The 14,375-nt window shown below is 45.8% G+C and overlaps 1 protein-coding gene across 2 annotated transcripts in view; it reads right to left on the bottom strand.

Annotated features, from left to right (window-relative positions):
* Window positions 1-14,375, bottom strand: part of PEA15 (proliferation and apoptosis adaptor protein 15) — a 90,609-nt gene that overhangs the window by 31,066 nt on the left and 45,168 nt on the right. For both annotated transcript variants that reach the window (XM_085852879.1, XM_085852889.1), the window contains one exon: window positions 7,839-8,033. In XM_085852879.1, coding sequence (XP_085709005.1) covers window positions 7,839-8,033 — 195 coding nt within the window. The remainder of the gene's footprint in view (window positions 1-7,838; window positions 8,034-14,375) is intronic.

Here is a 14,375-nt window from a genome sequence, read left to right as displayed (position 1 = left end):
ACGTCGACCGAAGCAAAAATCTCCATTTCTCCACGCAATTATACCTGAACGTTACTCAACGACGCGTCTGCTCGAGCGCACTGCATAATGGGACGACCCGTGACACGTCGAGTGAAATATTTTTTATACAATCTGAAAACGTCTCCAAAACATCTGATTTTTACCAGAATTTCGACAATCGAGTTTTAAGCGTCCGAAGCGATCGCAAAAACCGAAGACAAAATTAAAATCGAACTTAAAACGACTCGTAATGTCGAGCGAAGCAAAAATACTCCATTTCTCCACGTGAATTTACGGAATTATGTTTGACCTCACTGTGACCTTGACCTTTGACAGATTTTGACCAAAATCTAATCAGCGCTAGCCACCACCCTCCTGAATTACGTGGTGTAATTTGACATTGGTAGCTTCTTCCGTTCTCGAGTTATCATTTTTTGGATGTTTGACCTCACTGTGACCTTGACCTTTGACCGATTTTGACCAAAATCTAATCAGCACTAGCCATCACCCTCCTGAATCACGTGGTGTAATTTGACATTGGTCGCTTTTTCCGTTCTCGAGTTATCGTGCCTATAAACAAGCAAACAAACAAACAAGCAGTCATAGACTGGTACTTACGAAATCGTCAACTTGACCTTGTCTAATAAAAGCTGTCTCTCGAGAAGGTAGCGACGCAAACTAGAAGTTTCTACGATGATTCTGCACCAAACCATCAAAAATCGAATGTTTTGGATGTTTGACCTCACTGTGACCTTGACTTTTGACCGATTTTGACCAAATTCTAATCAGTGCTGGAAACCAGCCTCCTGAATCACGTGGTGTAATTTGACATTGGTAGCTTCTTCTGTTCTCGAGTTATCATTTTTTGTATGTTTGACCTCACTGTGACCTTGACCTTTGACCGATTTTGACCAAAATATAATCAGCACTAGCCATCACCCTCCTGAATCACGTAGTGTAATTTGACATTGGTAGCTTCTTCCGTTCGAGTTACCTGTTCCAAACCATCAAAAATCGAATATTTGACCTCAGTGACCTTGCCCTTTGACCGATTTCGACCAAAATCTAAATCAGCACTTGCCATCACCCTCCTGAATCACGTGGTGTAATTTGACATTGGTAGCTTCTTCCGTTCTCGAGTTATCGTGCCTCAAACAAACAAACAAACATACAAACAAACAAACAAGCAGTCATAGACTGGTACTTACGAATTCGTCAACTTGACCTCTGACCTTGTCTAATAAAAGCTGTCTCTTGAGAAGGTAGCGACACAAACCAGAAGTTTCTACGATGATGCTGCACCAAACCATCAAAAATCGAATGTTTTGGATGTTTGACCTCACTGTGACCTTGACCTTTGACCGATTTTGAACAAAATCTAATCAGCACGAGCCATCACCCTCGTGAATAACGTGGTGTAATTTGACATTGGAAGTTTCTTCCGTTCTCGAGTTATCATTTTTTGGATTTTTGACCTGACTGTGACCTTGACCTTTGACCGATTTTGACCAAAATCTAATCAGCACGAGCCATCAGCCTCCTGAATCACGTGGTGTAATATGACATTGGTTGCTTCTTCCGTTCTCGAGTTATCTGTACCAAACCATCAAAAATTGAATATTTGACCTCACTGTGACCTTGACCTTTGACCGATTTTGAACAAAATCTAATCAGCACGAGCCATCACCCTCGTGAATAACATGGTGTAATTTGACATTGGAAGTTTCTTCCGTTCTCGAGTTATCATTTTTTGGATTTTTGACCTGACTGTGACCTTGACCTTTGACCGATTTTGACCAAAATCTAATCAGCATGAGCCATCACCCTCCTGAATCACGTGGTGTAATTTGACATTGGTAGCTCCTTCCGTTCTCGAGTTATCTGTACCAAACCATCAAAAATTGAATGTTTGACCTCACCGTGACCTTGACCTTTGACCGATTTTGACCAAAATCTAATCAGTGCTGGCCACCACCCTCCTGAATCACGTGGCGTAATTTGACATTGGTACCTTCTTCCGTTCTCGAGTTATCATTTTTTGGATTTTTGACCTGACTGTGACCTTGACCTTTGACCGATTTTGACCAAAATCTAATCAGCACGAGCCATCAGCCTCCTGAATCACGTGGTGTAATTTGACATTGGTTGCTTCTTCCGTTCTCGAGTTATCTGTACCAAACCATCAAAAATTGAATATTTGACCTCACCGTGACCTTGACCTTTGACCGATTTTGACCAAAATCTAATCAGAACGAGCCATCACCCTCCTGAATCAGGTGGTATAATTTGACATTGGTAGCTTCTTCCGTTCTCGAGTTATCGTGCCTACAAACAAATAAACAAACAAACAGAAACGGAAGGCATCAATATACTTACTAAATCTTAAGATTTCGTAAGTAACAAACGCATAAACAAACAAACAGAAACGGAAGTGATCAATATACTTAAAAAATCTTTAGATTTCATAAGCAACAAACAAACAGAAATGGTAGTCATCAATATACTAACTAAATCTTTAGATTTCGTAAGTAACAAACAAACACACAAACAAACAAGCAAGCAGTCATAGACTGGTGCTTACAAAATCGTCAACTTGACCTCTGACCTTGTCTCATTAAAGCTGTCTCGAGAAAAGGTAGCGACGCAAACCAGTAGTTTCTCCGATGATTCTGTACCAAACCATCAAAAATCTAATGTTTTGGATGTTTGACCTCACTGTGACCTTGACCTTTGACCGATTTTGACCAAAATATAATCAGCACTAGCCATCACCCTCCTGAATCATGTGGTGTAATTTGACATTGGTAGCTTCTTCCGTTCGAGTTATCTGTACCAAACCATCAAAAATCGAATATTTGACCTCACTGTGACCTTGACCTTTGACCGATTTCGACCAAAATCTAATCAACACTTGCCATCACCCTTCTGAATCACGTGGTGTAATTTGACATTGGTAGCTTCTTCCGTTCTCGAGTTATCGTGCCTATAAACAAACAAACAAACAAACAAGCAGTCATAGACTGGTACTTCCGAAATCGTCAACTTGACCTCTGACCTTGTCTAATAAAAGCTGTCTCTCGAGAAGGTAGCGACGCAAACTAGAAGTTTCTACGATGATTCTGTACCAAACCATCAAAAATCAAATGTTTTGGATGTTTGACCTCACCGTGACCTTGACCTTTGACCAATTTTCACCAAAATCTAATCAGCACGAGCCATCAGCCTCCTGAATCACGTGGTGTAATTTGACATTGGTTGCTTCTTCCGTTCTCGAGTTATGATTTTTTGGATGTTTGACCTCACTGTGACCTTTACCTTTGAGAGATTTTGAGAAAAATCTAATGGCACATACTCAGGTCATTGTGCACATACTGGCACAATGGCACATACTTGAAAAGGCACATACTCAGGTCCCCGGCGTCGATTGTGATGTCATTCCAAACGAAGAAGAAGAAGATATGTAACGTCAATAGTGCAAAAATAAATAAATCAATATATTAATTGTGACGTCATTCGTGACGTCATAGCACCGTCTCTTGTCATTGGTTGACAGATAAATGGCCATAACTTTGGAACCGCTCATCCGATTAATATCAAACCTTGAAAAGGCACATCCGCGGGTCCCCACAATATTCCTGGCAAGTTTCAATCAGATCGGACTGGCAGTTGTCTAGACATGGCGGTGACACACACACACACACACACACACACACACACACACACACACACACACACACACACACACACACACACACACACACACACACACACACATTGCTGGAATTATAGATAGATGACAACATAACAATCCAGCAAACAAGCAACCACACAGATATCTTATAGAGAACATAGCGTTTGTTTTGTATAGTCTGGGTAAAGCTTCCTGTGCTCTTCCATGCACTCTAGCAATGCTTGATGTTATTTCTCATCATTGCACATATGAATAAAGTCAGACACTAGCTTAATTCCTCTTTCAGCTAGATTATTTACGACACGCAGAGAATTAGCACTTTCGCAAAATTTCCTGTAACTAGCAAACTTGTCCCACATAGCCACAGGAGCCCTGACCATTGGTCAGTCAAGGTTTATCTGCAAGTACACAAAGAAATTTTTTTTTAATTTCATGAGATATCCACAAAATATACGATTTTCACTGAATTTCCAAAATGGCAACCTCTTCTCAAAATGTCGGGACAAGTTTGTGAATAATATTTATAGGTACTTACTATCATAATGGTGCCTACTGAAGTGCATTCGGCCATCTAAACACAGAGAAATATATTTTTAAAATATTCAAAAATCAATATTATTTCCAAAAATATGGATTTTTCCTGAAATTTCAAAATAGCGGCCCGCGATCAAAAAAGGTGGGAAAATTTTCAAACTTTGCTCGATCACCTAACTTCACTAGTGGAATCGATAGGCACATAGTGCTTCATTCCAGCAACTACTTTTGCAAAAGTAGTACACCATACTGTACATATACACTTTCGCTTACCTGGTTTAGGATAAGTGTAGCTTTCAGTGTTCTGTCTTTTTCATGTCAATGTTGCTTGGTCCATATAACAGGGCTGAGAATATTAGACTTACAATATTTCAGTGAAGTCTTTGCCTCATATGTACTTTGTCAAATGAAGAGAAGAATGTCACGGAGTCTGGCTTCACCTTCACTTTTACACTCCACACGCATAGGTGTGTGTGACTGAATGCACAGGGGCAGCCTGTACGTTCCAGTAAGAGTTGACACTGGATGACCTGAATCTCATAGCACGCACGTATAGCCAGTCGCCGCGCAGGCACTGGGATTATAGTCCATTTTCTGAGATGTCATCGCTGTGTGATATTGTCCTGAGCTAAAAATAGTAACTTGATGCTCGTTGGCCTACAGAAATGTGTTGTGTATTGAGTGAATGTGTAGCTGAATACCTGGGCCTTGGCAGATGTTCGGCCTAGTGGTTGCCAGGGCCAAATCCAATAAGGATTTGCTCGACCCTCCTTGGTCCTTTTGAGCCCTTCTTAAGCCGAAACGCCAGGGACTATCCTTTCTTATGTTACATTTTTGTGACAAGCGATGTGAGGGGATATTTCAGTATCAATTTCAGCTTTGCTCTCAAAAGTGTGAGACCCTTTTGGACCCCCACTGGGGCCTTTCTTAAGTGCAAATCCCTGGAAATATTGTTTCTTATGTTGTATATTTCTAACTAGTGATATGAGGGGTGTCATCAGTGTGAATATCAGCATTGTTCTCAAAAGTGTAAATGAATGTCACTATTTTGGGGGGGTTTCTGTCAAAGCAAGCAGAGGTGGGTGTCAAGTTTCTGTCAAAGAGGTGGGTGTCAAACCCACCTCCCCTAAAGGCTGGGAATGCCATGCTTATGAAATGGATTTTATTCATCCCCCATGTACTCTTGACAGAATGAGACCATCAAACCTTTTGTTCCCAAAAGTGTAAATTAAACTGTGCTGGCTCCCCAACTATAAGCCAACACCAGGCCTTGTGGCCCTCCTGATGGGTGATGATGATTTTCAGAGATTTGAAGCAAGAGTCTAGATGGATTCAAGGAGCACGACGTTGGATGTCAGTGTGCCAGCTCACACAGGAAAAACAATGCTCCATTGCACTTCAAACAAATGCTTCATAAGCCATGAGAAGTTCTGCAGAACAAAGGAAAGACTTTGTCCAACGCTGAATGCTCAGTCTTATGCCTGGCTTTAGTAGCCATGTAACCTTGAGAAAGGATCTGTCCAGTAGAGGTCATAGCTTTTGGTGAGGTCCAAGAGTTCAGGAGACTGAATTTCAACTAGAAGTTGATCACAGAAGTAGAAGGGTGGGATTCCTTGATTGTCCTTGTGGAGAGACACTGGAAGAATGTGTGACTTACCTGGTTTTCCTGTCATGTTTGAGGTAATAGACCAGTTTTTGATCTTGTTGAGGTATGCTGTGAGGGATCAGAAGCTGCCACTCTATCACATGAGGGATGGGGATGGTTCAATATAATATTGTCATCTGCAAAAAGGTAAAGATACGTTTACAGAGAAACAGAGGTCATATATAAAATCCAACAAGAGAAATGGGCTCAAGGCACTGTTCTAGAGGGAGGGGGGGTGCATGCCAGGCTCCATAGATACAGCAGATGACATGGAGACATGAATATGTTTGTGCACAAAACCAGAACATTGACTTCTGAGGAATATCCTGCTCACAGGGGTGAAAAATGTATGACAACATTACTCTTGACCCTCGATTAAATTTATTTACCTGAACTCTTTCAATTGATGTGATGTTTCCATACCAGACCATTTCCTCCAACAGACAATTGTGCTCCAAATCAAGCACAATACCAGTGCCATCCTTCAATTTGGTATCTACAAATTTGCAAACGATGGATCATATCCTTAGGATTAACAGCCTTGCCGACGCTCTGGAAAACTGTCTCTTCCTTTTTGTAGATTCCATATTGTGTAGTTCAGTCCCTCATCCAACTGACAGGCAGACAGCGAGCCAATGGAAAATGTTCAGTCTCTTGAACTTCTCAGCCTCACCATCAGCCATGATCTCTCCTGAGCAGACGTCACCCAACTGGCCTTCAAAGCCAGCCACAGACTCGTCATCTTCCATCGTTCCAAGTCATTCCTTGATAAACTGGAATTACTTGCAGCCTACAAGGACTTTGTCCATATGGGACAGCAGAACTCCAATTAGCTTTTGGCTGGAATAGCAGATTCACAACTTTCAGTCCTGAAATCTGTGAAATATAAAGGTCTCAAAATAATTGGCATCTCCCATGATGAGGCCAAAACATAAGACCAATTGCTTTCCTGGTGAAACTCATAAAATCGAAACTTACTACTTACCTCCACTCTTTCCTCCCCTTTGTAAAACAGTCTTCTGGATATGGTTCAATCCCACTCCTCCCTACAGGGCTTCAAAGCTGGCAGTACACATCCACCTCATGTCACTCCCCTCATCCCGACCTGCAATCTTTTATATCTCTATTAACCCTACTTACTTTACCCTCAAACTTGCAGGTAACTGTTTTCTGCCCTCCTCTTTTCCCATTCAGTCATTCCCTTGCTTGCTGCATCCAACTATTGCCCACAATGTTTCAGTGTCAGTACATTGGCGTTTTCACGTCTCTGATCTCACTCTTCCATGAGCCTACACTTTATGTACAAAAATAAGTGAAAGAAAATATCTCATAACTCCATTTCTACATGTTGTACTGGAATCTGTGATAAGCCAGTACGTATTAGTTGGTGGACGTTAAAGATCCCATGGTGTCCTTCACGAAGAGTAGTCGAAGTATCGCTGGCACCATGGCCAAATTCCTGCTCCAACCTACAGAGGGTGTTGCATCAGCAACACAGATACGTCCTCAACTAATGATGCGGCTCGCAGCCTTGTAACTGCATACGAAAGAAGAAAGAAATCGTCGTCTATGATAACCCATAAAATCAAAACAATGGAAATATGTTTTGTTAGGAGGGTATTATTCTATGATGCAAAGTCCTGACTGCGAAGCACCAGAACGACAATTTGTTGGCAGGTTGTAGTCTATCTCAATTAAATCCCAGACGAAATAAATCTGTCCCAATGGCCCACTGTTAGTTCTGACTGACAGGATGCTGTTTCCTCCCCTTTTCTCTCTGTCTGTCTCTGTCTCTAACTGTGACCCCACTGCCACAAGTCAGTCAGTAGGTAGATTGCCTTTTACCATCAGTCAACTGACTCTTCCTAAAGCCTCAATTTGGTGTATATAAAATAATACAAAATATCTGTCTGCAAAGGAAGCCAATGAAAATCAAATCGTAAATGAGTTGTGTGCACATTCACTCACCCTCTGACAAACGTTCTTTTTCCTCCAGGTGTTTGAACCAATCACACGGTTCCGGGTCACTGGCAGCAGTTTCTAATGCTTGACCTTCGACATCCTCCCGGCCAGCTAGTTTGAGTAGCCGAAGTTCCTCAGGTGATATTCGCTGTGCTAGCTCTGCGAGCAGGCCTTGATATCTTTCTGACATGTCTGCAATGCCTGATGGCAAAAAGAGAGCACATTTAAATAAAAAAGGTGTATTCTCACTCACTGCTCTCACTCATGTTCCATATATATATATATATATATATATATATATATATATATATATATATATATATATATATATATATATATATATATATATATATATATATATATATATTGTTATGGCTGTGGAAATTTGCACAACACCATAAAGGTCCTTAGATCAGTTATGCCGGTAAGTTTATGTGCAGATAGTTCCCCACCGTTGTTTAGAGGGTTTATTCGTGTTCACCGGGCTGCGACGCTTTGAGATAGCCGTTTTTCTTTTCTCTAACATTATTTTGGACCAATCATCCCCCAACAACCAAATCGCCACCACCAACATCATTCCCAAACAACTACAACTCAAACACCACCACCTTCGCCTCTTCACCTCCACAATTCCACCCCGCAAACATCGCTTCATCGCCATTCTCAAACGACGCCCACAACAACCAAATCACCACCACCAACATCGTTCCCAAACAACCACAACCAAACCACCACCACCTTCGCCTCTTTACCCTTCACTACCATCAACAATGCCACCCCGCAAACATCGCTTCACCTCCATCCTTGAGACAACGCCACTTCGCGCTGTCGAGGCGAAGCTTCGGTGAATTACACACATCGGCGCAGCCGGGACGAAGCCACGCTAGCAGGCGAAGCTTCGGTGAATTACACACATCGGCTTTGCCGGGGTCAGGAGTCATGCTGTCGAGCGAGTGTTTTGGTGATTTCTACCACGTCCACTTTGCCGGGGTCAGGAGTCACGCTGTCGAGCGAGTGTTTTGGTGATTTCTACCACGTCCGCTTTGCCGGGGTCAGGGTTCAGGGGTCACGCTGTCGAGCGAGTGTTTTGGTGATTTCTACAACGTCCGCTTTGCCGGGGTTGGAGGTCAAGGGTCAGGGGTCGATTCTCCCTTCCCCGGCCCTATAAAAGGGTGAGCAGAACGGAGCTCCATGTCAGAGAGTCGGTCAGCGCCAGTCGGTTTTGCGGAGCTCGAGGCAGTGTCGAGAGAAGTGTCGGTGGGTCGGCGCCAGTCGAGTTTGCCGGAGCCAAAGCGGTCCAGGATGCTCGTTCGAGCGTCAACTCGGTAAGAGAGCGTCAACTCGCTAAGAGAGCGTCAACTCGCTAAGAGAGCATCGACGTGCAGAGAGAGCACCAGCAATTCCCCCCATCCTGAGCATCCGCACTGAGAGAGCGCTGGCAACCCCATCCGTTCCGTGGTGCCTGCTGTGCGGCGCGAGCCTGCGCATCCGGGTGGAGAACGCCGGAGAGAGCTCACTGGCCAAGCCGGGTGCCCGAGGACAAGCGTGGCCACGCCAGGCCGTGGGGGAGTCGACGTCACGACCTGCCCACCGTCGCGCCACAAGGGCGCGGGTAAGACCCTTCGGTCTCGTGGGCCCGACCGTTCATCCAGGCTCCACGTCCTATTCGGTCCACGGACCTGTCTGCCACCTTTGTCTTTGGGGGTGGCTTTTCTTTGCTTTTTCGTACAAATGCATGTGGTGGCGCCGTCTAGTAAAGTAGACTTGTTTAAGTGACTGTGTGTGCGAATAAAACCCTTTATTCGGTGGTAATTCTTTTATCTGCTTGCTTTGACTGTACATACTGTACGTGCAGGATTCATTGTGTTGGCTGTATATACGTGTGGTTTTGAATAAATGTGCCTGTTGAACTGTTTCCCGTTCGTTGCGTCCATTTCCCCTTTTGAAAGTGCCATCTTGCATCACGGAAGAAATTGGTAGAGGGGTGTAAGCACCCGGTAAACAGAATCACATCCGTCGAGGTCGGTGATAACACCGCTCGGTTATCACTGTAGCACAGAACGGACCGCTTAAGCGGTTCGTGTTCTCAGCCGACCTGCGGCGAGGTACGATCGCCCGGTCGACTACTCGCGTAGGTACTTAGGTAGGTCGAATTTGGCGAGCAACCCTATCCTATGCGGGTGGGCAATTGGCACGATCGTGGTGAGGTTAAACCCCCACCCGTGACTAGCTCCTGGCAGTAGTTCCAAGGAGGGTCACGACTGAATTGTCCGTCCGATGGGTGACTCGGCTGCCATTAGAGGTACGCGGCCGATCGCACGCCAGGAGGGCCAGAATTCGTAACACTAGTGTTCAGGAGTGTGGGATTCGAATCCACCCCGGTCTCCAACTAAATTTACGGGAGTTGGACCAGGGGTATGCGAAGCAACCCTCCCCCCGTCCCTCCCTCATATATTACGAGCGATCTAAATTCATTTCTTCCGAGAAATAAGATGGCTTTTCAAGGCGAACGGGTGTTGGGTGGCATAGGTATGTCTTTTAATGTAGAGTCCATGGCCTGGGATGGTTCTTTTGGGGGGGGGGAGCTCACCCTCATACACTGAGCACGCACTTTGCCGACAAACGAACTCAAAGTCACACAATGGCGGCGCAATCGCATATCAGCGCAACACGGAGCGAGCTGCTATTATTAGCACAACGAAAGGCACGACACAAGGCAAGTGCTTTCAGCCACCGCTTCAGCCTACGTGGTCGCGGCAGGCGCCATGGCAGGCGTGGCAGGATGCCGGAGCATGCATTGCCGGGCTTCGGAGACAAGTGTCGAATTCCTTGCAGCGGTGGAGGAATGGTGACAACTGTATAGGGGAATCGCATTCGTTTTCCTTAGAATTGGACGAGGCACGGTGGCACATAGACAGGGTGCATGAGGATTACGTGCGAACGGAGTCACACGATGGGTCGATGTACAGAAAGAAAGGAGGGAGGAAGAACAAAGGCAAACAAAGCTAGAAAAGGAAAAATGCGAACACGATTTGGAATTAAAACAACTAAAGGAAGAGGTAAGATCAGGCAAACAGATAAAAGAAAGCCTGGAACTGGAGATAAAAAGAAGAGAGGAACATCTGGAGGAAAGAAAGGAAGAATTGTTGGGAAAGTCAAGATGATTCGAAAAACTACAGGAAGAAATAAGGGAGAGCTTGGAAGAAGCGGATAGGAAACAAAAGGAACACGAATCGAAAATTGACCAACTCATGGATGAAATGAGGAAAGTAGAGTTGAGTACCCATGAATTGCAACAAGAGCAAGAGAAGAGCAAACTGAACGAAAGAATAGAGGAAGAGCAAATTAGTAATACCAGGGATAGAGAGAACTTAGAAGAAGAATGGAAAACGAAGCTGGAAAAGGAAAAACGGGAACACGATTTGGAAGCGAGACAACTGAAGGAAGAGGTAAAAACAGGCAATCGGAAAAGAAAAAGTCTAGAATGGAAGATAAAAAGAGGAGAGGAATGGATAGAAATAAAAGAGAAATACGGCAAGAGAATGGATGAGATGAGGAAGGAAGAATGTGAAAGAGGTGTGGAGATGAGAAAGGAATTAGAAAAGAAAGCTTCTGAGTTACAGAAACACCAAAACAAAAAGACGGAATTACAAAACGAGTTGGGAATGTTGAGGGAAGAGAGAACGGCAGCAGAGAATGAAACGTTGAGGGACCACACTGAGCAAATCAAACAGTTAGAAGCCAAATCAGGGTTGGAGAGTGCGGAGATGAGAAAGGAGGTAGAGAAGAAAGCTTCTGAGTTACTGAAACACCAAAACAAAGAACCGAGATTACAAAACGAACTGAAGATGTTGAGTGAGGAAAGAACAAGAACGGAGAATGCAACGTTGAGGAACCACACTGTGCAGATCGAACAGCTGGAAGTGAAGGCCAGATTAAAGAATGAGGAACAAGAAAGACAGTGGAATAGAAAACAAAAAGAGTATGAATTTGAAACTGAACGACAAAAGGAAAAAAATAGGTTGGAGTACGAGGAGAAAGTGAAGGAGCAAGGAATGAAGCAGGAAGGAGAAATCAGTCAATTGGAGGAGACAACGAGATTGGAGAGGGAAGAACAAGAGGAACAGTGAAATAGAAAACAAAAATAACATGAATTTGAGGTTAACCAATTGAAGGAAACTATGAGATTGGAGAATGAGGGACAGGGATTGAAAGTAATTAAAAAGAAAGACAAGAACAATTCAAAAAGAAAGCAAGGTTGAGGTACGTGGAGATTGTGAAAGAACAAGGAATGAAACAAAAAGAAGGACAAGACCGACTTAAGGGGAAAGCAAGGTTGAGGTACGCAGAGATAATGAGAGAACAACGAACCAAACGGGAAAAGGAACTAAGCCAATTGAAAGAAACGATGAGATTGAAGACTGAAAAGCATGAGTAACAGTGGGAGAGAAAAGAAAAACGATACTAGTTTGAAATTAGCCAGCTCAAGGGGAGAGCAAAAATTGAGTCCACGGAGATTGAAAAACTCCGGAAAGAGAACGAACAGCTAATGGGGCTCAGAGAGGAAGAACGACTCAAATGGGAAGGAAAATGGAACCAGGAAGAAACATAAGTAAGGACCAAGGAGAGAAAATGTATAGAGACGCGGAAGATAGAAAAAAAGAGAGACTGCAAGATAAAGACGGGGTTAAGGACGAGCACACACACATTGAGGTAGTGGAGGACCATGGGGGCGAGCTGGCGGACTGTGTCATGACCCAGTGCAAGCAGCCGGATAGCCTCCTTCAGGAACGGAGGGAGATGCTATGCTCCCTTGAAGCTGATCTCGACCAGATGGGTTCGGTCGTGTCAAGCGAGTTAGAGGGGGCGAGTGCTGTGGACAGGTGCACGTGCAGCTTTGGGGGTATGGAGACCCCGGGACCCCTGGTGGTGACGCGAATCCCCAGTGTGGTTGTGCAGGTGTGCGTGTTTGCGAGTGTGCGGAGATGCGTGGAAAGCACGCATGGTGTGAGTGAGACCCCCTGTGCAAGTGAAATGTTGTGCGTAAGTGAACGGCCGAGTGCAAGAGAGACCGTGTGTGTGAGAGCGGTATGCAAGGGAGATGACGGTGGGCATGCGGGAACACGCAGCCGCGTCTCCGAGAGTGAGTGTCATGGAATGGAGTGTGAGCATCGTGAACCGCAGGTGTGCGTGGGTCGAATGCCGACGACGATGGCGACAGAGAGACAAAGGCCGGGTAGCGGCCGTAGCTGTAATGGGGACCGCGCCGGGTTTACCCAGCAGCGAGCGCGAGGTCCGTGCTGTGCTTCGCACGAGACCGCCGCGTGCGCGCTTGCGGGAGTGAAACCCGGTACGGAAACGTCCGCGGTGGATGTTGCCGATCCCGCGACGGACAAAAGGTAGGCTGGTAATGGATTCGGACCGGACGGGTTCTCCACGCGAGCGTGTGTGTGAAGCTCCGACGAGCAAAGCTGGCAGGCGAAGCTTCGGTGAATTACACACATCGGCTTTGCCGGGGTCAGGAGTCACGCTGTCGAGCGAGTGTTTTGGTGATTTCTACCACGTCCGCTTTGCCGGGGTCAGGAGTCACGCTGTCGAGCAAGTGTTTTGGTGATTTCTACCACGTCCACTTTGCCGGGGTCAGGAGTCACGCTGCTGAGAGTGTTTTGGTGATTTCTACCACATCCGCTTTGCCGGAGTCAGGAGTCACGCTGTCGAGCTAGTGTTTTGGTGATTTCTACCACGTCCGCTTTGCCGGGGTCGGGGGTCACGCTGCCGAGCGAGTGTTTTGGTGATTTCTACCACGTCCGCTTTGCCGGGGTTGGAGGTCAAGGGTCAGCGATCGATTCTCGCTTCCCCAGCCCTATAAAAGGGCGAGCAGAACGGAGCTCCAAGTCAGAGAGTCGGTCGGCGCCAGTCGGTTTACGGAGCTCGAGGCAGTGTCGAGAGAAGTGTCGGTGGGTCGGTGCCAGTCGAGTTCGCTGGAGCCAATGCGGTCCAGGGTGCTCGTTCGAGCGTCAACTCGCGAAGAGAGAGTCAACTCGCTAAGAGAGCGTCAACTCGCTAAAAGAGCATCGACGTGCTGAGAGAGCACCAGCAATTCCCCCCATACTGAGCATCTGCGCTGAGAGAGCGCCGGCAACCCCATCTGTTCCGTGGTGCCTGCTGTGCGGCGCGAGCCTGCGCCTCCAGGTGGAGAACGCCGGAGAGAGTTCACCGGCCAAGCCGGGTGCCCGAGGACAGGCGCGGCCACGCCAGGCCGTGGGGGAGTCGACGTCGCGACCTGCCCACCGTCGTGCCACGATGGCGCGGGTAAGACCCTTCGGTCTCATGGGCCTGACCGTTCATCCAGGCTCCACGTCCTATTCGGTCCACGGACCTGTCTGCCACCCTTGTCTTTGGGGGTGGCTTTTCTTTGCTTTTTCGTATAAATGCATGTGGTGGCGCCGTCTAGTAAAGTAGACTTGTTTAAGTGACTGTGTGTGCAAATAAAACCCTTTATTCGGTGGTAATTCTTTGATCTGCTTGCTTTGACTGTACATA

The sequence above is a fragment of the Eptatretus burgeri genome, chromosome 2, assembly GCF_056783735.1.
Source record: "Eptatretus burgeri isolate ZD-2024b chromosome 2, Ebu_testis_v1, whole genome shotgun sequence".
NCBI classification, from domain to species: Eukaryota; Metazoa; Chordata; class Myxini; order Myxiniformes; family Myxinidae; genus Eptatretus; species Eptatretus burgeri.
The sequence above is the reverse complement of the archived record's forward strand: the minus strand, read 5'-3'. Positions and strand labels throughout refer to the sequence as shown.